This window comes from Rhinolophus ferrumequinum, chromosome 15 (genome assembly GCF_004115265.2).
Source record: "Rhinolophus ferrumequinum isolate MPI-CBG mRhiFer1 chromosome 15, mRhiFer1_v1.p, whole genome shotgun sequence".
NCBI lineage: Eukaryota > Metazoa > Chordata > Mammalia > Chiroptera > Rhinolophidae > Rhinolophus > Rhinolophus ferrumequinum.
In genome coordinates, this window is record NC_046298.1 from 43,817,772 (window position 1) to 43,845,006 (window position 27,235).

The following is a 27,235-nucleotide window of genomic DNA, read 5'->3' on the forward strand; positions in this document are numbered from 1 at the left end:
GCTGTAAACGAAGTCAGAGATTCTAATGTGATGAAATGGGGATGGAAGCCAAAGGATGACGTCTTTAACCCCATTTTCTGCTCTCTCCTCACTGATGCCCCTCAGCTCTCACATGCTAGCTTCACTTTCCAAATGTTCCTCTCTTGTCCCCGCCAAGTGCCCTCCCCTTTCAGCTTCCCCCCCACCTAAGGACATCAAGATCCACCTGTCTTCCCTCCCCAGGCTCCTCTGGCCTTCCCTCCACCCCTATGGGCAACAATAAGCCCAGACCTTTCGGCCACCGTCTCCTTGGCCCCATCCCTTCCCAAACTCCGGCCTCCTTCTTGCTGTCCAGCGCGCGCCTTCACAGCCCTTCCCTTGGCTCCACTCCCTCACCAGGTATACAAGGCCAGACCTCTCCCTATCCAGAAGGTTCCCGACCTTTCAAAAAGCCTGTGCCTAGACCTGGACCTTACCATTGACCGCTCCCTGGGCCCAACCCTTCAAGGTGACCCCGCCTCTCTTTCAACTTTTTTCTGGCCCCGCTCGCTATCACTTTACCGTAGCACATCCCCTTTCCGGTGGCCGGTATCCCCCAGCCCTTCCAATGTTCCCCCTCCCTAACACGCCCCCTTCAGGTGGCCCCGCCCCTCCAGGCCTCACCTTAAACCCACCCAGTTCAACTGGCTTCAGCCCACGTCTATCTCCTCCCTGACCCCGTCCCTCCAGCGGCCCGCTGCCCGCGCCCTCCTTCACCGCGCTCAGGGCCTCCTCAACGTCCCCCAAGCCCACTCCGCTGCAGCCGACGGACCCCGCGAAGCCGTGGGCCCCTCAGCTCCGCCCGGACCGCTCCACTTGCCTCGCACCCACCCCGTGCGCCACAGTTCTGGGCGTCTCGACCGGAACCCCTGGCCGCTTGACTGAAGTCCCAAATGCGCGCCACGAAATTCGCGCGCAGACTTCGGCGGCCGGGGGCGGGGCCGAGCTGTGGGGCGGGACCTGGGAGACGTCCGCTCCGTCGCGGCCCGGTGGACGCTGGGAATTGTAGTCTCCAAGGCTGGAGGCTGCCAGGAGAGGGGGTGAAGTGGGGCGAGCCCTCCCGCAGATCACGCTGGGAAAAGCCCGTGGCTTCCTTTGCTCTGGGCCGAGGGATGTGGTTGCGGGTCTCCAGAGTAACTGGCGAAGTAAGAAGATTGCGAGGAAAGCCGCTGCGCGAGGCACGGCGGGAAGAGAGGCGGGAGGCCGCGCGGGGCATCCCGGGAGCAAGGGCCTCGGCGCGGGGCACTGTGGGAGGTGGACACCACTCCGGGGCGGGTAGGTGAGTGGGGAGGGGCGGAAAGGGTGCACCTCTGGGGGAGGGGAGAGGCACAGCTGGGTGGGACAGCGGGGATTGGAGGGGCCGCGGCGGGCGGAGCTGGCAGGGTTTGGGGAGGCGGGAGCGGGCCGATGGGGCTGCACCAGAGGGGAGATGCAGCTGGACGCGGGGAGCATCTGGGATGATGAAGCCCATCAGAGGACCATGGGCCAAATCTAGGATGAGGATGCACCTCTAATAGTTGTAGATGGGAGGAGGGGGCCACAGCTGGACTGGGGGAGGGGAGCGTCTGGGTAGGAAGGGGCCATAGACGAGTATTGATGACACTTCTGAGATACTGGCCACAAGTGAAGGGGGCACACTTGTAGGAGTAAAGTACATACTGGATGTGGGGAGAACATTTGGATATGGAAGCATTTCTGGGAAGCAGGGGCCACAGCTGGATGTGGCGACTTATAGGGACCACATCTGGGGGATGGACAACAGCTGCACATCGGAGGAGACACCGGTGCATGAAGAACATGACTGGGGATGAGGGGTCCATGACTGGATGTAAGATCACATCTAGAGATAAAGCATCTTTAGAGGTGGACACAGCTGGATGTGGGTTACAGCCAAGTGTAGACAAATGGAGGGGAGAGTTATTATACATATGAATGGGGGCACTAGAGGTTAGTGCCACATGTGGGAGACACTTCTGCAGGGGGAGGAGGTCTTAGCTGGAAGTTGAAAACACGTTTGAGGTCTCCACAACTGAGCTTGAGAGTCATATTTTGGAAGAGGGGCCTCAGTTGTACCAAGGGGTCACATCTACATAGGAGGGAACTAGAGTTGGAATTAGGGATCAGGATGACAGGCTCCAACAGTCCCTGGAATAATGCAGGGGGTGGGAGGAAGCCAAAGATGGGGTGGAGGTTCATATCTAGAGGTTAATGAAGGTGCATCCCGCCCCCGGTCCCACCTGCATAGAGGCGCCAACACTGAAGAGGCAGGCCAAAAAATGGAGAGAGTGGGATACCTCTGGTGGGGATGGGTCTGATATCCACGTGTCTTCCACTCAGGCACCCAGGATGGAGCCCCCACTTGGCATGGCGGTGGGGCAGGAGGAGCAGCAGCTGCTGGAGCAGGCCTTCTTCTCATGGGCTGAGTTCAGCCGCTTCTTTGACGAGTGGTGCCAGCAGCGGCTGGCTCTCTTCTTCGTCCAGAGCTCCATGCACCTGACGCGCTGCCACTGGGCCAGGTTGCCCCCACTCTACACACTCATTGATGTGCTCAAGTACAGCTATGTGCGGCTCGTGTGCAAGGATGTGCGTGCTCCCAGCCGGCCTGCCATGGGGTGAGCTGAACCTCCGCCCTGCTGCGTGCTGGGGAATAGGAAGCCAACGGGGAAGGATAGGCACAAAGCCCCGCCACGCCAAGATTGGGAGAGAGAGATGTCAACTAAAACAGCTAAATGCACCTTACAGAGAGGCTGAGAGAGTCAAGACAGGAAGCTTGCTGAGAATGGGAGACAGAGACAGGGAGCTGGAGGGACAAAGGCGCACATGGTGAAAGTTGGGTAGGGGGCTCCACTTACAGATTTTATAATAAAGACCCATAGAGAGACAGAGAGTAAGTTAGATACACATACCCAAGAGACAGAAGGGGGAAAAAAGACACAGAAAATTTGAGAAACGTGGAAAAATGGAGCCAGAGACACCAGACAGAGCTAGAAAAACAGGTGAGAGCCAGGTTTTGTACCCATGGAAGAGATCCGAGACAGAGCTGCAGAGAAACCACAGGACAAAGATAGAAAAGATCCATCCATTCAGTAAATACAGGGCCAGGTCCCACGCTGAGGGCTAGGAATATTTCACCGGGGTGGGGGGATTCCCTGCTCTTCAAGAACTTTCAGACTGAGCAGGAAGATGGACGTTATATGAACCAGCTCACATAATGTTACAACAAGGGCAAGTGCAAAATCCAAAAGCGAGCTGAGAAACACACCCAGGTGACCACGGGTGTTTTAATTGACCCTGACTTTGAACTGGGAACGTTCCCCTACAGAATGTTGGGTTTCTAGCTTCCCTTGAACCATGGGAAGAGGCTGAGCCATGTGTGGAAGATGGCCACCCCAGTTACCCTGGGCACTGGCGCTCAGGTTTGCTGCATCCCGCACTGCTGTCTGCCACCTCATACTTAGCCCTGCCACTTCCTTGTTTTGGCTGCCTGGCCCTCGTATGTGCATGAGTTCGAGACCCTGGGTTGGGGAGCCATAGACAAGAGTAGAGTGCCTAAGGACACAGGCTCTGCCTTCAGGCTGCTTGAGACAGGCTCCACCACTTCCTGGGTGGGTGTCTTTGGGCAACAGACCTCACCTCCCCATGCCTCAGTTTTCTCATCTCTGTAATGGGGTTAGGGCAGCACCTGCCTTGTGGGGCTGTTGGGAGCTTAGCCTGAGACGTAGGCAGGAAGGCACTGACCCGGTGCCTGGAAAAGGAGTTACAGGAGTCAAGAGCACAGACTCCTGGGTGCAGACCACCGCTCTGCTGCTGATGAGCCAGTGACATTGAGCTAGTGACTTCACCTTTTCTGAGCCTCAGTTTCCTCATTTGGAAAATGAGAGAAGTAATAGTACTGATCTCATGGGTTGGTGAGGATCAAATGAGCTAATACATGCAGGTCGTGCAGAAGCATTCCCAGCACAGAGTAAGCTCTGACAGCATTTCTTAGCCATCGTTATTTAAATACTGATTGTGAGATTACTGTTCTTAGTAATTTAGTCACTGCTTCTTCTAGAAGCAGAGACTCCAAGATCTGGAAGCAGTACAGCATCAAACGCGCCTCATCACACAGAAATCTAGAACGTTAGAGCTTGCAAGAAGCTTAGGCGGGTCTAGAATCTCTCTTTGTTAACAGAATTCAATTCAAAGTAACACTTATTGAGCATGGACTGTGTGCATGCTCTTTGCTGGGCATTTGGAACTCATAGCTGGTCTCTGCCCTTGAGGAGCTCAGAACCTAGTGGAGGAGGCAAAGACCAAAAAAAAAAAAAAAGCAAAATAGGTGTCCCACAGTAGTGAGAGAGAGGTCGAAGAGGGAGCTGGTTAGCTCCACCTGAGAGCTAACAGTGCAACAGTGCAGTTCTGGAAGGCTTCCTGGAAGAGGTGACCAGTAAATGGAATCTTGAAGGGTTTTATTTGTTTATATATGTATGTATGTAAAGTATGTGACTTAAACACGTAACACTTACTCTATGTACGCACTGTCTCAAGTTCTCTACAAATATCAGAGGGAGTCGGGCAGGGGGGCTGGAGAGTGACAGTCTATGAAGGGCGCTTGGCCTGGTGACTGGGTGGACAGTGGGATGGTCCCTGGATGGGGAGCCCAAGAATGAGGGTGGTTGATGAGCTGCTTCAAGGATGACTTGGGGCCATCACTTGTAAGCCCCTTATCCCCCTCAGCTATTCAGGGCTTCTGCAGTGTCACAGCCCAGGGACAGCACTGGGCCAAGGTCAGAGGCTGGAGAAAATTAGTGTGAAAGATGTGGCTGGAATGGTGTCAAGACCCAGACCTGCAGGGCTGAGTCCAGGGGCTGAAAGTTTGTCCTGGGAGCCCTGGGGAGCCCCAGGAGGGCTCTGACCAGGGTCAACTGTGCAGAGTGGCCTCATAGGGGATGGACTAGAGCAGAGAGACAGGAGGCCAGGGAGGAGGCGGGTCAGAAAGGCTTTCTTCCCAGCCACTCCTGCCTCCTTTCTCGGAAGTTGCACAGTGACCTCCCCGAATCACCCTTCCATCTTCCTCTCCCCTGAGCTCAACCTTTCCCAACACACATCAGCCTTCAAGAACACAGAGCTCTTGAGAACCTGAAAGATGAAGAGGACATGGGTGAGTGGAGTGTAAAACAAATCAAAATAATGGTACTTTCAGGAGAAAAAAGATGTTTCAAAAATAGTGGCTACTTTTTATTAACTGTTTACTGAGCACCCGCCCCTTTTCTAACCTCTTTACGTAATTTAGTCCTCTAATTTAGTCCTCTCAACAAGCCTGTGAGGTCGGTATTATTATTATTAGCTCCAATTTCCAGATGAGAAGACTGAGGCACGGAGAGGTTAAAGGACTTCCCCAAGATAACACAGCTGCTAAGAGTGGAAACCAGGATTTGGACCTGCACAGTTTGACCGCAAAGTCCATGCTTTTAATTACCACCCTCTGTCCTCCCTCCGTATCTCTCTCTCTCTCCCTCCCTTTCCCCTCATCTTTATTTCCGTCATGGATTGTCAGTATGAGAGTTGAATGTGGTGGCACCCTAAAGATTTTTTGGTCCTAGGTGCCATGCCGTTTGTCTCTTCATCCAAGAGAACACCTACTATGTACTGGGTGAATGTTTTAGATGCTGGGGTTTCAGTGGGGGAGCTCCCCATTCAGTGGGGAGCATACGTTAAAGACGGCATCGATCAAACCATCGCCCCATTGTGTGATGGAATCTACCTAGCCTGGAGAGGGTAAGGAAGGCCTCCTGGAGGAGGTGATGCTGACTCTGAGTTATGAAGGACGAGTGGGACTTAACTCGATAAAAATGGGGAGAAGGATGTTTCCTGAAGAAGGAAAGAACTTACGGTAGGTTGGTGGCAGTGGGAATGGAAAAAAGTGGATGGTTTGGGGAGTTTAGAAGGCATGACGGGCAGGACTGGGTGATGGGTGGTTTTGATAGGATGACTTGTATGCCTAGGTGCTGGGGGTTCATACAGTGGGATCCAGTCATTCACTCATCATAAATTTACTGAGCACCCCCCCCAGGGGTGGGGGGCTGTTCTAGGTGGCAGGTAAAGAAAACAGACAAAAAGTCCTGCCCCTGTGGAGTTTACATTGTAAGGTGGGTGGCATTACTCCCCAGCCAGGTGGAGGGACGTTGCAAAGCAGAGTGTTGCGGCTGCAGTAGACAATTGCGTGAGATTCTGGGACCCTGCAGGGGATGTGCTAGTTCTGCCGAGATGGACAGCCTCAGAGAAGAAAACTTTTCAAAAGTGTAACACACGTTCAGAAAAGTTGACACATCATACGTGTGCAACGTGATGAGTTTTCCCAAAATCAAATGTACCTGTAACCAGCACCCAGAACAAGGGACAGAACATGACCAGTGCCAAGAAGCCCCCTCACACCCCCCACAGGATTAACCACTCAAGACTAACCACTGTCCATCTATTGCCAGCACAGGTTAGCTTTACCCGCTGTCGAATTTTCTCTAAACGAGAATCATGTGGTGGGTTCTCTTTTGTGTCGGGCTTCTTGCACACAGCAGGTTTGTGAGCTCCATCCACGTTGTTGGGGGTAGTAATGGTTTGCTCATTCTTGTTGTTGATTAGTATTTTATTTTAGGACTATGTTACAACTTAGTTTCCTACTCGGTTGTATATTTGGGTTGTTTCACGTATTTGGCTAATACAAACGGTGCTGCTATGAATGTTCTAGTCCAATCCTTCAGTGGCCGTCCTCGGACATTTGTCTTGAGTGGAATTACTGCTCACCTGGGAGGCTCGTGATCAGCTTGAGTAGGGCTGGCCACGGTTTGCTTTCCAAAAGCGACGATGCCGTTTTACGTTCCCTTCCGTGATGAATGAGAGTTCCGGTGGCTCCACATCCTCATCAACACTGGATGTTGTCAGTCCCTTTTATTTGGTCATCCTGGCGGTGTGTAGTGGCATTTTCTTAGGGTTTAAATTTGTATTGCCTTGAAGCCCAATGAGTTCGAGTACCTTTTTGAGCATACAAAGTTCTAAAACATAGGAACCTAACTCCCACTGTTGATGGGTACATAAAAACCCATGCAGGAGTGCTAAGTACCCAGTTTGGGTCTTGGCTGCTTTTGGAGACAGAAGGAGAGGTCTTTGTTGGGGCAGGGTTCACAGAGGGCCTCAGCTTTCAATTTTGTTATTGCTAAATCAGAAGCAGATACAGGAATACCTGAAAGGTTTTTTTTTTCTTAAACTTGTGTGAGGTAAATATAATAAAACATTCACTCACTCTTCATAGAGGTGGGGTGGTGCGTACAGAATTACAGCCAACACATAGGGTTCACCATGTTCCAGACACTTTTTAAGTGCTTTCCATATTCCAGCTCTTTTAATCTTCACGACAACCCTACGAAAAAGCTAGTAGGGTTACTTCCTACTGAGTATAACTTCCTACTGAGTATAACTCAGTACTTCCTACTGAGTATAACTTCCTTTTTTAACCGAGGAAACTGAGGCACAGAGATCTGAAATGACTCACCTGAGGTCAGAACAGCTGGCGTAGTCTTAAGTCCCTCTACTCCTTTCTGTGCTTGAGACCAGTCTTAATTTCAAAACATAATAATGATAAGGAGAGAGAAGGAAGAAGAGGGCCACAGGGTGACGTGACTGCGGCCGTGGTCATTGCTCCCGCAGGCACCACGAGGCTGGCTGCCCTGCCTTCATCATCATCAAGCTGAGCCCACTGCGGGACCGCCTCGTGGTGACGGAGTGCCAGCTGACCCACTCGCACCCCGCCTGCCCCATCGAGTTCGCCTACTACTTCCGTCCGGGCCGCCTGCTGGCCAACACCTGCCTGCCAGTGCGCACGACCAATAAGATCTCCAAGCAGTTCCTGGCCCCCGCCGACGTGCACCGCCTGCTCTCCTACTGCAAGGACCGTGACCACGGCGTCATCGACACCCTGCGGGTGCTGGAGGGGCTCTTCCACACCGACCCTGAGGCCAAGGTGGGGTCTCGGAAGAGGCAGGCCAGGGGCGGGTCATTCATTCATCCATTCTCCCGCTCACCCATTCACTCCTTTCCTTCCTTCCTTCATGCATTTATTCAGTTAGTATTTACTAAGGCATTGAGGATGCAGCAGTGGACGAGACGCACGTGGTCCTTGCTCGCAGAGAACTCCCCTGGGAGCACAGCCCCGCCCACTTGAACTTTCCGCCGAGATGGAAATGGTCTGTGATTCTGCGCTGCTCAGTAGAGTAGGCCCCAGCTGCAGGTGGCTATCGGGCACTAGAAATGTGCCCATTAGGACCGAGGACCTGGATTTTTTATTTTATTTTATTGTAATCAAAATTTAAATAGCTACTGATAGCTATTGACCACCTTGCAGAGATAGCTGCTAGTACCAGCTTGCAGTTGTAGTGGGAGAAACCAACAACAGACAGACACATCCAAATGTGATATAATGTCAACAGGGTGAGGTGCTAGCAAGAAAAGGATTCAAAGCTGTCTCTCCCCACTCTAAGATGTCATAATGACAGTGACCCTTGGTGCCCGAACTAGTCATATATTTGCTCAGTAAATATTTGATCGATATATTCATTCATTTACGTATCCTCTGCCTTCATCAAATGTCACCACTCCCCTTGTGCATCACGAAAATACCTCCCCCCACGCATTCCCTTCTCTTTTGTTACCCATTCTTAGTGATCTGGACTTGGACCCCGGCCCCACCACTTGTTAGCTCCAGGACCTTGAGCAATCACCCCCTGGTGCAGTCGGGCTCCCCAAGGCCACCCTCAGATGCATTGAGGACTCACAGAGCTCAGCAAAGCTGTTACGTCCGTGCTGCAGTTGATTACAGTGAAAGGACGCAGATTACAATCAGCAAAGGGAAGGGACAAACGGGACAGGGTCCAGGAGAGCCCAGGCGTGAGCGTCCAGTTGTCTCTCCCAGTGGAGTCACATGGACAGTGCCTCATTCCCCCAGTGACGATGTGTGGCAACGTGCATGAAGTATTGCCACGAGGCTCACCTGAACCTCAGTGTCCAAGGTTTTTGTTGGGGTTCAGTCACATAGACATGACTGCCAGCCTGCGTGGCTGACCTTAGTCTCCAGCCCCTCCAGAGGTCACGCTGATCCTGCGCGGCCCAAGGCCCCCAGGTAAACAAAGACACTCTTATCAGGCAGGACATTCCAAGGGCTTAGAGCAGGGGTGTCCAAACTTTTTTCAACGTTTTTTACTAAGGGCCACATGCGGTAAAATACACAAACAGCCGGGCCACTCACTCGAGGTGAAGCACGTATTGCCTCACCTGGTTTATTTAAGGAAACTAAATATATTTTTGGAATTTGCTGCGGGCCAATTAACAATGGATTGCGGACCGCAGTTGGCCCGCAGGCCACAGTTTGGACACCCCTGGCTTAGAGGCTATCTTCCAGGAGCCGGGCAAGAACCAAACCTTTCTTTGGAATGTGCGGGATGTGGATCACACAGACCTGCTGAGTTAATCCTTTACTGTGTACCTGGAATCATTCAGCCTCAGTTTCCATATCTGCAATATCAGGAAAACAATGGTCCCCTCCAAGCTGTGACTCTCATGAAGCAGAGAGCCCCACACCAACTGCAGTCCCACTAGCCTTCCTCTTTAGCACGCCCTCCATGCTCAGGTAATAATAATAACAACAACGGCTGATACTCAATAAGCACTGACCTCTTTCCAGGCACTATTCTACATACTTCATGTGGATTAACCCATTTCATCCTCATAGTGACTTTACGGTAATGCAGTTATGCTCCCCACCTTTGCAAATGGGAACAGCTGAGGCAAAGAGAAGTTCAGACACTTTCCCTAAGTCACGCAGTTGGTGTGCAAATTCACACAACTATTAAGTAGAAGAACCTGGATCTGCATGCTTACGATCTGGCTCCAGGGTCCAGACACTCTCGCCTAGTCAGTTATTGGGCCTCTCAGCTGAAATTAACGCTGGTTGTGCTATTACTTACGGAGACTCGGCCAGTCCAACGGGGCAGGACTCGGGCTCGCCTCAGCCCCTTCTCCTCAAGGCCTAGCACAGTGTCAGGCACACAATAGGTGCTCAATAAATGCCATTTAATGAACAAATAGCTGTTCACAAAAAGCTTGTATACCCTCTTTACAGAGGAAACTCAAGATCATAAATCTAAGTTTTCCCTTTAAGAATGGATATCAGCTTCTAATTAGTTGAGTGCTTGTCAGCCCTGGACAAGTCTCAAGGCAAATACATTTTGCAGTGTTTGCTTTTCTCTGATTCCTGACTCCCAAGGAGAAAAAGAAGGATTTGCCTAATACTATAGAAACATGTAAATTTTTTCAACCTATTATACCTATCGCAACTTTTTTTTGAGATATAATTGACATAACATTATATTAGTCTCAGGAGGGACATGACTTGATATTTATATATATTGTGAAATGATTGCCACGATAATTCTAATTAACATCTGATGATGTCTATCTTTATGTTAATTCCTAGACAGTGCTGTCAAATAGAACATTCTGCAAAGATGGAAATGTTCTAGATTTGTGACATCCTATAGAGTAGCCACTGGCGTCGTGTGGCTGTTGAACACTTGAAATATGACTGGTGTGACTGAGGGATTGAGTTTTTATATATTTCAAAATCTTAACCTAAATGTTAACAGTGGCATGTGGCTAGTGGCTAACGCATTGGACAGAGCAGTTCTAGACTGAAACTTCTGCTGAGATAAAAATTAAATCATAAAATAGGTGTAAAACTTAATGACAGTTGAAAAAAATTATAGTGGTGGTTTAGATAATTCAGTAGTAAGTTTACTCAGCTTTTTCGTAAAATTTATTGAATTCCAATACTATTTTAAGACGCTGAGGGTATGATTTTAGCAATAGGAAAGAAATTTCTTTGCTCTCTTTAGATTCTACTGGACTTTTTTTTTCCTCGAGTTTTTTTCCTTGAAAGCTGAGAACTATGCACTGCTTTGCAGCTGCTCTTGTAGGATGAGATCAGAGTATGGCGGAATGGTTTGAAGAGAGATCTGTACTTAAACTGTATTGGAATCCAGGCTCTGCAGCTGTGGGTCAGCTCCAGCAGGGACTGGCTGAAGGAACTCTGGCCACCTGCATGGTAGGCGGAGCCCTGACTCAAAGCTAATACCCTCCTCCCCCCGCCCCATTAAGTGGCTTTGAGACCAGGGTGGCTGAGGCCCAGGTGAGCGAGTGAGACAGAAGATGAGGTCCAAGGGCCTGATTGCCCAGCTCACAGCAAGGTGTAAACTCTGGGTGTGTAGTGGGAAGTGGGATGGGAAGTCCTGGGAAAGGTTTTGAAGCAAGGGAAGGGTGATCTGATTGGAGTCTTGAAAATGCCCCTGTGGCACCTGTGTGGGGAACAGACAAGGGGGCTCAAGTGGAGACAGGCAGCCCAGTGAGGAGGTATCTACAGTAATCCAGGTGAGAGATGGTGGCTCCAACCAGGGCGGTGGTGGTGGCCGTGGGAGAGGGGAGAAGTGGTCAGATTCTGGACTGATTTCGAAGGCCACTTCTAGGACTTAGGGATGGATTGCATGTGGAGGGTGGAGAAAGAAGGGAGCCAGGAATCAGCCCTGAGTGTCAGGGCCTGAGCTATGGAGTGGATGGTAGAGCCCTTGACGGACATGGGGTGATCGAGGACAGGCAGGCTGGGGGGAGTGAGAAGCAAGTGTGGCTTTGGGCCGCTAGTCTCACGGGACACGGGAGCTATCCAAGGGGTATGTTGCTGTAGAGGAAGTTAAATAGGTAGGTTGGGAGATACAGAACTGGGAGGTATTCGCATAGAAATGGTGACAGCTGTGCGACTGGATGAGCTCACCTTGGCAGAGCCTCCAGATGGGAAAGAGGAGAGGGCCAGGTTGGGCTGTGCGACATTTAGGGGTGCAGCAGAGGAGGCTGCAGAGGAGACACCTAGGAGGAAGGAGGGACACTGGGCACTTTCAGGGTGACAGAAGCCAAGAGAAACCTGTGTTCTAGAAAGGAAGCCGGGTCACCATCCTGAATGCCGCTAAGAGCTCAAGACTAATTGTAGCTGGGCTTTGATACACGCCAGTCAGCATCCCAAGCATTGGACACAGATGATCTCATTTTGGCCGCACCGCGATCCTGTTAGATAGGCGTTATTATACCCATTTTGTAGACAGGGAAACTGAAGCTAAAATGCGAGGGAAGTCACTTGCTCAAGGACTCACGGCTAGTTCGAGGACAAATCGGACTGTGTTCCCTGAGCCTCCGTTCCAGAGATGTGGCCATTAGGTGTCACCGCACACTCAGGCACTCATGTACTCACTCATTCGGGATGTGTTGAGCTGCTGCCCTGGGCCAGGTGCCATTCAAAGCATCAGGGGTGCAAAAGTGTAATGCAACAATATCCTTGTGGGGTTTACATCTTAGGGAGGGCAAACAGGCAGTAAGCAAATCAGCAAATAAAGATGTGACATGCTTCTGGGTGGTAAGTGCCATGGCTAAAAGGGGCCAGAGAGAGCTGGGGTGTTTGCTTAGTGGGGATGGTCACAGAAGACTTTATGAGGAAGTGGTCTTTGAGCAGAGATGATAATTAATAATGAGAACTTCGAGAGCACTTACTATTCATTGAGTGAGTATCGTTGAATAATAATATCATTTGTGTCAAGCAACATTCTCAATGCTTTAATTGATTTCATCCTTCCAATCACAGAGATACTCTCATCATCATCATTTTACAAATGAGATGGAGGTCAGGGAAGTTGCTGGAAGCCACACAGCCCGGAAGTGAGGTCTCTGGGACCTCAGCCCAGGCAGTCTGGCTCCAGAGGCTCTGCTGGACCTGACTCTCCACGCATGAGGGAGTGAATATTCAGTTCCTAGAAGGGGAAATTGGGGAACAGGACGTTAAGGAGGAAACTGAGGCACAGAGAGGTTAAGTCACAAGGTTAGAAAGTGGTGGGACCCCGGACTCAAACCTCAGCAATCTGGCTCTGTGGTTTGTGCGTTTTCTTACTAGACCAGTGGCTCTCAGACTTGAGCGTGCGTGGGAATCTTCTGAAGGGCTTATCACAATAGATTGCTGGACCCTGCCCCGGAGGTTCTGACTTAACAGGTCTGGGTTGGGCCTGAGAATATGCATTTCTGTCAAGGTCCTAGCAGGTTATGCTGATGCTGCTGGTCCAGAGCCCACATTTTGAGAACCACTGCCCTAGACTGCCTCTCAGCGCGTGAAAGTATGAATACCTCGTTCCCAGCGGGGGAAACTGAGGCTCAGAGAGACTGTCTAGTGTGCAAAAGTGACAGTTATTAGATGGTGGTGCCAGGATCGCAAATCCAGGCAATCGGCCTCCAGGGTTCTGCACTGCCTCCTGCCGGTCAAAAAAAAAAATGCATGCCCACATGAATGAATGGATTGCCATTTCCCCAGAGCGGGAAACCAAGGTCGCGGAGCTGGGGGTCGGGGGAGACCTCGGTATCCCCTGACCTCCTTCCCTGTCCCCGCCCGCAGGTGAAGCTGGTGTTCATGGAGAACCAGGCGGTGGTGGAGACCGTGTTCTTCCTGACGTCGCGCACTCGGGCGCTGCTGCAGCGCTTCCCGCACATGCTCCTGGTGGACCGGCTACCGGGGCTGCAGGGCGCGCTGGACCTGCTAGTGGTGCTGTTGGTGGATGGCCTGGGCCGCGCGCGCCAGGCCGCCTGCTGCGTGGCGCGCCCAGGGACGCCGAGCCTACTGCGCTTCGCGCTGGCCTCGCTGCTCCAGAGCGCGCCCGACGTCAAGGGCCGCGTGCGCTGCTTGACTGCGGGGCCCGAGGTGACAGCGCAGCTGCCCGCCGTGCGCCAGTTGCTGCCCGGCGCGCGGGTGCAGATCTGCCTCGTGCAGGGCCTCGAGACGGTCTTCAGCAAGGCGCAGGAGCTGGGCGGTGTGGGCCGCGAGGACCCCGGCCTCTGGCCGCGCCTGTGTCGCCTGGCTGGTGCCTCGTCCCCCGCCGCCTACGCCGAGGCGCTGGCGGAGCTGCGTGCCCACGGCCCGGCCGCCTTCGTCGACTACTTCGAGCACGACTGGGCCCGCCGCCGCGACATGTGGGTGCGCTTCCGCGCCTGTGAGGCGACCCGCGACCTGGACGCGGGCGCCCTGGTGCGCGGCCACCGCCGGCGCCTGCTGCGCCGCCTCAGTCCCTCGCGCAGCATGGCGCAGTGCCTTCGCGACCTGGTGGCCATGCAGTGGGCTGATGCGTCCAGAGAGGTGGTGCCCGATGGCCCCGACAGCGGGGAGCCTAGGCTGGAGGGCGAGCCGGGGAGGGGAGCCCAGGTGGAGAATGAGAGGATGAAGGGCCTGGAGAACGCGGGCTGGGGAGGGGCCCCGAATGAAAGAAGTATTTGGAGAGGCTTCTGGCTGCACAAGGAGTGGGCCAGAGAACTGGAGGCCAGAGACTGGGGAGAGGCTCAGCTGGAAAGTGAGAAGGGAAGAGGGTTGCAAATCCGATATTGGAGAGCGGTCCAGTTGGATAACCAGAAGGTGAGAAGGCTAGAAGGGAGTGTCTGGAGAGGGTCCCAGTTGGAGAACCAGGGGCTGATAAGATTGAAGGGGTATACCTGGAGGATGGCTCATTTGGAGGATGGGAGGATTAGGGTTCTGGAGACCATGGAGCAGAGAAGGACCCAGTTTGATTACGAAGGGGCCAGGAGTCTTGAAGGGAGCACCTGCAGGGGTGCCCAGTTGCACAGTGAGAGGACCAATGGACTGAAAACCAGAGACTGCAAGGGGCCTCAGATGGAGGCAGAGAAGGGAGGCGAGCTGGAGGTCAGCAACTGGAGGGGGGTCTATTTGGAGAGGTCCCTCGAGTTGGCCCCTGAGAACGGAGACCAAAAGGGTCCCCAGTGGGGAGATGAGAGGCAGAGAGAGCAAGAAATTAGAGAAGAGAGAGGAGTAGTGAGATTGGGCGTCAAAAGAAGAAGGGACCTGGAAGACATAGTTCTGGTCCAGCTAGGGGACACATGGGTGATGGGCCTGGAGAATGGAGATGGAGATGGAGCCGGGTCTGGGGGCCCCAAGAGTAGGCAAGGAAGGGAGTGTGTGGATATAGGAGGGAGGTATCTAGGGCTGGGGAATAGAGTTATGTGTGGCACCCCTGTTGGAACTGTGTTTGAGGATGATCCAGAATGGGCAGTAACAAGGAGAGTCTACCTGGCTACAGGGGACAGCCTGCAGGAAGGAGGTGAAAGAGAATACCCACGGGAATCAAAGAGGCCTTGCTGCCCCTTGGGAGAGAAGGAGATGGACTGGGAGCCCCTGGCCAAATTCCGAGCAGCCTGCGGGCCAGAGCTGGCAGATCTGGTGGCCGAGGAGCTGGCCTTTGCCAGGCAGCATGGGACCCGGGGTTTCCACATGACAGGAGCTGGCTTTGCCCTGAAGGATGGCACCTCAGACTTCTTCCTGGACGGGGCCCTGACACACTGCAGCTGCTCCATCCATGCTGCCCGGCATCTGCCCTGCCACCACCTCTTCGCCGCGCGCCTCCTCACTGGGGCAGCCTTATTCCACGTGGACCTGCTCAGGGACTGCTGGGGGAGAGCCCCGGAGTCCTGACCCTCAGGCCCCTGCCTGCCACCCTCCACTGTGGAGGGGCATTCTTTGATCCCAAAGATAATAGGGCTGAAGCCAAGGAGGCCACCCCAGTTTCTCTGGCCACCTCCTGGGTCACCCGTGGACCTCATCTTGGCAGTTTGCCACTCTGGGTCCTAGGGGAAGTTGACAGTGGTCTCTGAGGTCCTGAAGCCACAGGTGTGGAAGATGGCAGTGGCCAGGGTGGATTCTGAGGGCTTCTTGAATATGAGGAAGAGGTACCACAGACAGGGTCAGGCTGGGGCAGAAGGAGGAAAGGGACAAACTGAGGGAGGGGAGGACACCAGACCGTGGGGAGGGCCTGACAGGAGTAGACTGGTCAAGTCTAGGGAGTGCAGAGGGTGAAGGGAAAAAGCAAGGAAGAAAGTAAGGACAAATGAAGGAGAGGTAAGCATGGGAAAGACAAAGAGGAAATAGAAATGGAGGAGAAGAGGCAAAAATGGAGACGAAATGGGGAGAAGCAGAGAGAGGCAGGAGAGGAGAGGGGGTTGGGAGGAAGGAAGAAGGAGACACAACAAAGGAAAGGTGTGAGAGATGGAGAGACAAGAAAAGAGAGGAGTGATCTGGGTGTTTCCAAGCCTGGAGGCTTGGATCACCTTTGCTTTTTGATTGGTCGTTCCGTGAAGAGACAGAATAAGAGGGGGCACTAGGAGTCTGTAGGAATGGGCTTGGGGCGCTCCAGCAGGGTTGGGGAACCATCTGGATTATTGTGCTTCAAGATTGGAATAAAACAGTATTATTTTGGTTTCCATGCTGAGTTCTTGGCTTCTGGGGGAGGGTCAGAGGCCCAGACCCAAAGGGAAACTGAGATGGTCCAGCATTCCTTCATTCTGTCAACAAGGCCTGTGGAGACCAGATGGATTGAAGGAGCCAAAATTGAATCTATCTCCATGGCAGCACAGCTTCATTCTGCGTGACCCTTGAACCTTGACAGGCCCCACGTGCCCAGCTCAATCCCTTTAGGCCTCCACTCAAATGCCACCTCCTCCGAAGTACCATCCCTGAACAGTCTGTCTAGAGTCCTCCCACTCCCCTTCTCAGCAGTATTCTTTACAACACTTAACCACCACCTGAAATTATACCGCATTGCTCTTTACCAGTTTAGCACAGTGGCTAAGCTTATTGAGAACGAAACCAGACCACCTTGGTTCAAATCCCAGTTCTGTTCCTTACTTGCTACCGTGTTTCCCCGAAAATAAGACCTAACCGGGAAATAAGCCCTAGCATGATTTTTCAGGATGACATCCCGTGAACATAAGCCCTAATACATCTTTTGGAGCAAAAATTAATATAAGACCCGGTCTTATTTTCAGGGGAACACGGTATGTTACATTTGATTGCTTATTCTCTCTTTGTTACAGTCTGAGGAGAGGTGAATGAGCCTGTGTACCAGTGTCCTAACAGTCCACTTCCCCCGAAGGATCTCAATTACCTATTAACATATCGTTTTCTCCAATAGTCTGTGTTCACCATTTTTATTAATAGGGAATCTGCCGCCACCAAAATATAAGCTCTATTTTATTTCCCATCGTGTCTCCAGCATCTAGAACAGTGCCTGTGGCAAAGCAAGCATTGAGAAAGATGAAAGAATAAAAATGGCAGACTGGCTGGTGCTTCATTATGCTTTATCGTTGCTGTGGCGACAGTCGAGCCTCCCGGACGATTCCCAGCTTCCATAACCTTGTACTAAACCCACCCCACTCACCCATTGGCCACCTGTTTCTCCTGTAGGGGCCAGAAAACTACAACTCCCAGTTGGCTGAGCGCCTTCCTGCTAAAGTCGGGCGCCTGCGCAGTAGAATCTGCTGTCCCGGCGCTCCACCTGAGCGCTAAGTGGGGACAGTAAGAGTGGGGACAAAGGAATTAGGACGACCTTTTGCTCACTGAGCTTTGTAGGGCCCCCTCGTCTCAACCAGTCGGGAGGCTTCTGGGTTCCTCCATTTTGGCGTTAGGGGGGCATTCCGGTTTCCATGGTGCCTGGACGGGCTCGTACACAGCACAGAGAGGATTGCTGCAGGGGAAACGGAAGGGAAGCCAAAGGGGGCGTTTCCACGGTAACCCTGGGGCCGAAGAGGGAGGAGTAGGAGCAAAGAGTTTAAGGATATCATGGGAGGACTTAGAGTAACAGCCAGGCAAATGGGGTGCTCATGGAGGACTGGAGAGTGTGATGGATGGATCTGTTTGAGATAAGGGGAGTTGGGGTGACACTAGAGATATTGGGGTGTTTTGAAGAAGTGGGAGTGTTTGGTGAATTCGTATGTGTAAGGGGAAAAGTCAGGGAATCAATAACGCAGTTAGACTTAGCTCGTTTGCAGTTTAACTCACTGCATAGCTCGCTCTCTAGCCACCTGTGATTAGAGTTTCTTTGCAGTTTGATCCATCCTGATATTCATTTGTTTTCTGGTTGTTTCTCCCCTCATTGTTAACTGAAGAACTCTGTTCCCTTTGTCAAGGCCACCCACACCTCATTAATTAACAACACCCTAACCTGGGAAAGAGCAATTTCTTAATCCTCAGGCGCCCAGACACTGGACACTGGAATCCAATTTACAACTTCTTGCAGTTTTTACTGGTGACGCACTAAAGTCCCAGGCTGCTATGGCCGAGTCCGGGTCCAGAGTCCGGAGATAACATGGTCTTCAAACAGACCAGACCCCAGGAAGGATGTCAGCCCTCAAACCTGCCTGCCTGACTCCCCCTTTCCTATACAAGAAAAAGCTACCCTTTAGTTAGGTGCCGCTGTCTATCAGCCTCTGCCCTGGCAAAGGAGTCTGCCAGTATTTCTCTCTTACCCCTGTGTCTCAGCAGCCGTCCACTCTCAGACTCTGGACTCTGCCCCGGTGACCCCCTCCCCACCCCCAACCCCCCGCCGGTGTGTCTCACCTTACTCCCGGAGGCAACCGTCATCTTTGGACACTGCCATGGGCATTTTCTCTCTGCCCTAACTTTGATAAAACTTCCTTTGTAGAGTCTGTGAGTGTTTCACGTTTTGTGAATGACCAGGAGTTAATTCCATGCCATGGAATAAGGGGATTTGGGGGACATTGGAAATATTGATATGCTAATAGGTAATGGGGATGCTGTGAGGGAAGTGGAAATGCTGTAGGGAAAATTAGGATGTTAACTCATTCGCCACTCGGAAATTATCTGTAGAGCGCCTATTTAATGTGCCAGGCACAACTAGATTTTAGAAATACGGTGATGAGCAGGGCAGACATGACTACAGAGGTGTTTGGGGTTTTACTATAGAAGGGTTAGGGTGTTCTGGGAAAAGGAGGGTGTTGTCCTCCAATGAGAGAAATGGGCGATTGAGAAGAACTAGAGCTATAATCAGAAGCTGGAGGTTTTACAAGGGAATGGGGAATTGTGCAAATTAATTCTGGCACTGTTTTAGAAGACCAACTAAGCATCTGGCAAGCCCTGAGGATTCCTTAGTAAGCAAAGTCAGCAGTATGGATAGGGTTGCCGGATTTAGGGGGCAAGCAACTCATTAAATTCAAATTTCACAACGCATAGCATTTTAGCTATTTGTTGTTTATCTGAAATTCAGTGAGGCATCCTGTATTTTTACCTGGGAACCCTAATTTTGAGGAATTGGGGACTTTAGGAAGAATGGATTCTTATAGGGTCTAGGACATTATAGAGTAATTGAGCTGTAGGAAGAGGAGCTGGAGATCGTCAGGAAAAGGAGGAGTGTTGAAACCAACACTAAGATCAGCACTATGTGCCTGGGGCTGCGCTAAGGGCTTTTGTTTTGAAAAGCTTTTTATTCTGGAAATTGACAACCCTGTCCAAACAATATAATGAAGCACTTCACCATCTCTGCTTTATGTGAGCACTGCATTGAAGCATCACCACAACCCTCCGAGGTAGCATTACTGTTATCCCCTCCCCACCCCCGCTTTACAGATGAGAACACTGAGGCACAGAGAGGTTAAATAACTTGACCAAAATCACACACCGGAAGTGGCAGAACCAGGAGTTGGACCCAGGCAGCCTGGTATTGGAGTTTGCCATGTAACGTGTGTATTCCCTTTGGGAAGTTCAGAGTAGGGAGTAGGACGTGATGGGAGCGATACAAGGGTAGTAGGGTGTAAAAGGAAAAAGAGTCGGGCTGCTCGAGCGTTGTGCAGTTGGTACAGGATTCTTACAAAGGCGAGTAGAAGCGTGTAGGGAGCATTGAGAGGTTTGGGGAGAATAAAGGAGTTATAGGATGAGTTTGGTGTTTTGAGGCGTAATGGGAAGTTATCTGGCTGTGTTGTCCAACACAGTAGCAGCTAGCCACATGTGGCTAAATTAAATTAATTAAAATTAAATACAGTTAACAATTCCGTTCCTTGGGAGGTCACGGTGGTGGAGTGGGAAAACGCTGTGCTTGCTTCCTCCCATGACTACATCAGAATTACCATTAAATTATAAATCAATCAACCTGGAGAGCCATCTGAAGACTAACTGAATGGAACTCCTATAAACTAGGGATGTAAAGAAGCCACGTCAAGACTGGTGCAATATTAAAAAAAAAAACAAAATTCAGTTCCTTGGTCACACTCACCACATTTCAAGTACTCAGTGGCCCCACTGTGTTGGATGGTAAAGATCTAGAACATTTCCATCGTCACAGAAAGTTCTATCCACCAGCTGTAGAGTATAGGGTGAATTGGGCTGTTACAGCAAGTGTGGAGTTTCCTGGCTCCTAACTGTCCGGCAGTGTCTCATCCCTTGCCCTCCTGCCTAACCTGCAGTGGGCTCCATCCTATTCCCCAAACAAGACCAGCTGGATCTAATTTTCACCCCTGCCATTCCCTCTGCCAGGAATGCCCACCCAGCTCTTTGCACTTCAGGCTTAAATGTCTCCTCTAGGGCGAGGATTCCCTCAACAGCCCTATTTTAAGTAGTCGCCATCCCCTTTGCACCACCAGCAACTGTCCCATCCCCCTGTTTTATTTCTTTCAGAAAACCTCAGTATCTAAAATTAAATTGTTCACTAATCATACACCTTTTAATTGCCCATCTTCCCCACTAGAGGGAGGCCTCATCCTCTTCACAGATGAGGCAGAAAAAGAGTTAATAAAAGTGAACCAGAGGGGGACTGCCCAGGCCTGCATCCCTTCCCCAGGGACCACCCAGGCTCATCCCCCTAGAGAGAAATTTTTCTGTCGAAACACCCCTAGAAAAAGGAGATAAGACCCCAACCAGAACTAGCTAGTTCTTAGTGCTTGTGCAGACTGCAGGAGCCTGCTGGTAGCTTGAACTCCAGCCTCATTATCACACAATTAAAATAAAATGCACATTATGGCTTGACACCCTCCTCCCCCACTCCTCCACCCCCACCCATGGGTTTTTCTGTATGCATTCTGGGTAAGAGCACGCTCGGAAAGAAACTAGTTATATAACCAGCATAGTCAATCAAATAACCTCAGTCTATACATCAAATGTCCTGAGTTTGGATGTCACCTCTCCTGCTGTAAAAAAAAAAATTGCCTATATAAGAAAAAGATAGCCTAAAGTTAGGCACAGTTATCTGCAGCAATCTTCTCTGGACTCTGCCCCCAGGCAACTCCTCTGCCGGTGCTTCTCTTAAACAAACTTTCTAACTTCTATTCCAGGTGTGGAAAGACCTGTGTGGAGCCAGGTAGGGGATGGACTGGAATGGGAGGATGGATGCAGGGAGGCCAGAGAGGAGGCTGAGGTCATGATCTAGCGAGAGAGAAGGAAACCTGAGCTGGGGCAGGGGCTCTGGGGACAGAGGGGACAATACAAGGCAGAAAGAAAACACAGGAAGGATGGGGCTTGGGGATGGACAGGTGGGGGAAGGGTAGTGAGGAGGAGGGAAGGAAGGGAACGTGCCCAGGGTTCTAACCTGGTGACTCTGTGGACAACAAAGCTGTCCAAAGATGTGGACCCTGGGAGGAAGACTCCAAGGTCAACACAGTTGTCATGAATGTAAAGGGCCGGCTGGTCATCCAGGGAGCTCAGGACCTCACTCCTGAGTGAGGTGCATTGTGATGGATGAAGGCTGGGTGCCAAGCAGCAGGGGCCAAGGAGGGCTTAGTGACCCCATAACTGGACCTGGAGGTAACCAGGTGCATTTGAGGCCCAATTTAAGGCAGCGCCATCTGACAGAACTTTACACACTGATAGAAATGTTCTATCTCCCCGATGTCCAATATCTTAGCCACCAGGCACATGTGGCCCTTTGAGCATTTAAAATATAGCTAGTACCACCGAGGAAGTGAGTTGGGGCGGGGGAGATAACTTTGTATTTTGAAATCATTTAAGACTCACAGCAAGTGGTAAAAAAAGCACAGAGCCTTCCCCTGTACCCTTTCCCCAATTACAGTATCTTCGATAACCACGGGACATTGTCAAAACCCAGGAAACTGATGTCAGTACAATTCAGTGAACTCAGGTACAGACCTTGTTCAGATTTCACTACAACGTAAATGAATTTTTAAACTTGTTTAATTTGAATTAATTTCAATTTAAATGTAAATGGTTAACTGGTGCCACCTTGGACAGTGCGGATGTAAGACATGAAGAAGCTGGTGGTGAGGAGTCCCCAGCAGTGGTTTGCGACTTTTGAAGAGTTGCCACTCGTGCCCTAGTGAGCCACAAAATACTCTTGAGAAGGACGTTGCAGAGGGCCTTTAACAAAACGATTGTAATGACATCGTCCTATGGCAAGGACTCCCTGCTGATGGTTTCTGGCATAAACAACATCTAAGCAGCCACAAATGCAGGTGACAGTGATAGGAGCCTTTCTCAAATGTTAGTAATGCTGGGTCCTCCTTCAAAACCTACACATAGACCTCTGGTGCAGAGGCTTCCTGGTGGTCTTCATTGCATTTTAAGAAGTTCACAGACAGGTGGATAACTCTTCAATGAGGACACTCTGGGTTATGTCCTTGTAGACATAGGACAGTGACACCACCGGTGCTGCAATCTTCCTGGGTGGTGGTGTGTGGATGGCATTTTAAGAACAGTCACTTTGCAACAGATTTTGGCATGACCTGACCAAGTCCCATCTCCTTTAGCTATTTCTTGGGCATCATCATTCAGATCAATGTGTGATGGTTTGAGGTCTTTCTAGACCGTCTACAATGCTGCCATCCACCCGAACATCAGCTTCATGAACCCTGACTTTGGATGGAGACACTCCTAGACCTTGCCTTATGGGTGGTTGGAACTGTGATGAGATACATGGCTGATGGGATGGTGGGCAAGGTGGTCTCCAGAATATCTGAGTTGTCCCATCTCAGCCCTGAGATCAGCTCTGGGGACAGTATATTTTAAGTCAGTAATATCCCAGGTACCATGTTGCTGGTTCTGAGGCCATCCATAGGTGGTTTGTGAGATTTTTCAGAACATCAATATTGCCTCCCACCTGCCCACACCCCACTCAGTTCTCCCCAGATCTGCTCCCGTAGGAGGTTCCCTTATAGACATAGCTCAGTATGAGGAAGTGTGTGAAGGCCAGTGTGTTGTGATCTTGGTGATTTGAGACGTTTCCAGAACACTTTCAACTCTCCCTGTCTCACCTCGTGGTCTGGCCTCGGCTAACATTTATCAAATTCTTGACAACCTACAAAATTATTTTACTTAAGATTGTCCTCCCTCCTCGCCCGCCTACCTGTAAGGTGATCCTCGTAGCCAATTTGGGAGAATGTCTTAACTCAATGGGGTTAAAATATGAACAGGTTTGTATCTTATATAACTCTTATCAACTGTGTTTTACCTTCTGAGCCCATGGCTGAACTTTGCAAAATCTCGATCCAGCTCTATAACTTTTCAGTCTTTTGTGGCTTATTTCAGTCTCTTAAGGACTCAACCCTACTTGTTTTATTAATCATCATATTTAAGTTTATTGAGACCAAGTTTGAGTTTATTTATTCATCGCTATCAATCTACATCCAAAATTGCTATTAAAATTACAATAAAATCACATTCCACTTAGAAATACCAGGTCTGAAAAACGCTTGTGCAGCTTAGCACATTACATAAATAGAGAGCAAGTTTCTTTTCATGTCAAAATTCCCCTTGCATTATTATCTTCCTCCCTCCCTCGTTCTACCTGGCCATGAGTAATGTGAAATTTAAATTTAATCCATTACTATCAAAGAAAATGGTGCAGACCAGCTCTAAAAGTGGCACTTGCGGTGTGGTCCTACAGTCCCATTCTCGTTCCAAGTGCAACTATTGCCGTCATTCAACACTGTTTGGCTGTGACAAGAATCACACACCACACAGGGCCCCACGTCCTTTGTTTGACTACAGTCCAGTGGCCTCCGGAGTGCTTATGAGAGCGTTTGCTTCTGCCAAACAGCTGACTTAGTTTATAGCACATTAACAAAGTTTGCAGATTATCAGAAGTCCAAAACTCCACCATAAAATTCAGAGTCATAAATTACATGAATGTGACTCCATCAAGATGGTGGAGCATAAATTGCCAACACTTTTTTGGATACTTAAACAATTTCAGGTACTTCTGGCAAGACTATTTCACTTGTATGAATTTAATCTGAAGAATTTACGTACAACACTGTAATTCTACTGCAAAAATTTACTCTGGGGAAAACACCTGAAAAATTTACGTGAATGCCAGTGCAAGGTCCAGGTGCCCACCCACCCCCTCCCCAACTGCCGGAAGTACTTGTGGACTATGAGTGTGCGTCTCTCTTGGACACAATCGATGGATTTACAATGTGGATTTTGCCTCCATCTATACAGAAATCCAAAACCACCACGTTCCAGCTAATTGAGGGAAAAGTGAGTGGGAAGAGCCCTGCTCATTTTAAAACTCTGGACCTGTGGCTCCAGTGGACTAGAGGGGAAAGGGGGTGTCATTTACTCTCACACGTGTCATGCCATAATCCTGAACTGAGTTACCTCTGGTCTGAGGTGAAGACAGGGAGCGAGAAAGATCTACGTCACCGACATTGACTTCCCAAGGCACTGTCTTTGGCTGGCTGACACTACTGGTTTAGCTCATCCGTGGACTGAATGAAGACGAATAGTGGCTCTGACAGCCTCACCATCTCCCACAGGCATTGACAGTCCCCTTTGAACTGGTTACGACCATGGATGCTCAAAGCAGGTCATCTAGGTTCAAATCCCAGATCTGCCACTTAGAGTTTGTTACAGAATAAGGAATGAGTCTGTCATGATTTATTGGTTTCTCATTCTTCACTCTAGCCACCCTGAACTACTACTGTATTTTGTATCTAGAATTCCCTTCACCATCCTCCTTTCCTGGACCCGCCCACGTCCTTCCGCTGCAGTATAATGGCTCAGGGAGATTTCGGAAACTTAGAGGTGCCTGCTCTGTGCTTCCTGATTGAGCCTCATATCTTTATTATAGGATATAATATCATGGCGTTTTAATTGTGTGCCTGTACGTCTGTCACACCTACTAACTGTGCACTCCTTGAGTCTTACTCATCTTTGCATCCCCAATGCCTGGTGCATGGCTGGGTCTATAGCAGGTGCTTGAGAAACATTTGCTGAAACAAATGAATCTCAATGATCTCAATGATCACCGTTGTTGCACTGTTTATTGAACACACCGCATGTCGAGTGTTCTGCTGGTGCTTTCTATGCAGAGTCTCATTTAATCCTTACAACCCCCTAAAATAACTGCTCTTGTTTTTACAGTTGATGTTTTCTTCTGACTTGTAATACAAATCTTTATTTAGACAGCATCATGATAATTCTTCTCTACTACGTACTCTTTATTTTCTAAAGGCTGTATAAATGTTGTCTTGTATACTCAATGCACCTGGAATTAATATTTGTTGATGAGGTGAATTAGTGCCTGCACCAGTTTTCAGTCTCGCCTGCAGTGGACAAGGGTTCCAATTTTCCACATCCTCACCAACACTTCTTATTGTCTGTCTTTTTTATTGTAGTGGTACTAGTGAGTGTGAAGTGGTATCTCATTGTGGTTTTAATCTGTATTTTCCTAATGACTAACCACTATATGATCTCAAGTAATGCAGAAAAAGGATGTGGAAAAATGCAAAAGCCTCCCCCTATCTCCCATGCTGTTTCAGTGAAGACCAAGCAGGAAGCAGTGTCCGGGTATATTTTCACCTTCCTGCCTGGATGAAGGTATCATCTGAGCCCTTCCTGATACACAGAACCAGGAGAGATAATCATAATTGTTGTTGTAAGCTATTGAATTTTGGATAAAAGCCGCAATACTTAACAGGAATGACAAATTATGGACAACTCTCAAGAATGTGATTATGGGTTAAGAGTATTTTCACTTGGCCGAATTTTTCTGTATTGGTGACAATAAGCATTGGTTATTTTTATAAACCAAAATAATTCAGTGAAGGATATTTTAACACTTTTATTGTTTCTATATCTTGCTTTTAACTTTATAAGTGTATTTTTGTGTGGCAATATGAATTAATTTCTTAGAGTTGGAAAACAATATGGAGAAAAAAATCAAGATAATTTCATCAGTAACCTGTTAGTCACCATCTGATGTTTGAATTGCCTTTATCTTACCTCAAAAAATGATAACCCATCACCAAGTATGGGAGCTCACAACACCTCATTCTATTTTTTTATTATTATTATTAGTTACAGGTGTACAAAACAAATGTAATCATTAGATTCATTCTATTCTTATATACACTGAACGCTAAAATGTTGAGTTTATATTAGTTGATGAGACAAGTACAGTTAATAGGAGAGGGCTTGTGAGCTGGCAGGATGGGACTGGCATAGAGTTAATAGGAGTGAGCTGGTGAGTTAGCAGGAAAGAGCGTAAAAACTAACCTCTTGGCTCTAAATCCCCTGGGTAGCACTGCACCTGTAAGCTGACAAGCACCTTACATCCTGCTTTGAAAAATATAAAACTCCAGCTAAACAGAAACTGGGCGCTGCTCTCTCTCAGACTACCCTGGCAAAACTTCCCTTTGCCAGAACTCTCTCTCTTTTTGACTTTCAATAAAACTTTTCTTACTCTTGTAGAGTCATATATATGCTTTTACATTCTGCAAGTGACCAATGGTTAATTCTACACCAATACATTAGTTATTAATCTGCATCTCTTAAGAGTCTGACTATTGAAAATAATTATCTCCATTTATATAGATCATGTCTAATACTTTTTCCCTAATTATATCTGAAGAGAGTAGTAATATTTCTACCAAATCTTTTCTTAGCCAGGCTGAAAATCAGCATTTCATCCATTGATACATTTCTTGGAAACCCAGGGTGCAGGAAGGCAAGCCAGGTCTGTTAATGATTGACAGGACCTGGGAGGCAAATTCTCCTAGTTATTGTGGAAAGCAATTCTGCTCATCATTCTATATGAAGTCTCAGATTCTCACAACTTAATCCCAGAAAGTATACAAACTCCCTGGGATATCCTCCCTGGGATATTCACAACCATTCATGGTGATGTTTTTTCAGATGCGGTGCCTTTATCATTTTATCTATCACTGGAATTACCAGAATCATAGAAGTACATTTGATTGAATAGAGTATAGGAATGGAAGAAAATGTAAACATAAGCAGCCAACCTTTTGCCACTGGTATACATAGGCTGGTATGAGGAATCGAAGGCTAATATATTCATTGAAC

General features: G+C 49.4%; 2 protein-coding genes across 3 annotated transcripts in view; one reads left to right on the forward strand and one right to left on the reverse strand.

Moving 5' to 3' along the window:
* Positions 1-1,245, reverse strand: part of LIG1 (DNA ligase 1) — a 33,884-nt gene extending 32,639 nt beyond the window's left edge. Inside the window, 1 exon segment of the mRNA XM_033128894.1 lies at positions 850-1,245. Coding sequence (XP_032984785.1) covers positions 850-1,234 — 385 coding nt within the window. The 5' untranslated portion in view covers positions 1,235-1,245.
* Positions 1,176-16,160, forward strand: ZSWIM9 (zinc finger SWIM-type containing 9). 2 transcript variants are annotated; one of them, XM_033128896.1, is made up of 4 exons: positions 1,176-1,297; positions 2,356-2,630; positions 7,702-8,014; positions 13,526-16,160. In XM_033128896.1, exons 2-4 carry the CDS (start codon positions 2,365-2,367, stop codon positions 15,602-15,604), a joined length of 2,658 nt encoding a protein of 885 aa, XP_032984787.1. In that variant the 5' UTR covers positions 1,176-1,297; positions 2,356-2,364; the 3' UTR covers positions 15,605-16,160. The 2 variants fall into 2 exon arrangements, with proteins under 2 accessions (XP_032984787.1, XP_032984786.1); XM_033128895.1 differs by having other exon boundaries at positions 1,187-1,293.
* Positions 16,161-27,235: the final 11,075 nt, after the last annotated feature.

Bases quoted from the DNA above. Each gene is read 5' to 3' on its own strand.
- ZSWIM9 (XM_033128896.1), top strand. From the start codon at position 2,365: ATGGAGCCCCCACTTGGCATGGCGGTGGGGCAGGAGGAGCAGCAGCTG. The intron at 2,631-7,701 runs GTGAGCTGAACC...TTGCTCCCGCAG, and splicing joins CCCAGCCGGCCTGCCATGGG to GCACCACGAGGCTGGCTGCC. The intron at 8,015-13,525 runs GTGGGGTCTCGG...CCCCGCCCGCAG, and splicing joins ACACCGACCCTGAGGCCAAG to GTGAAGCTGGTGTTCATGGA.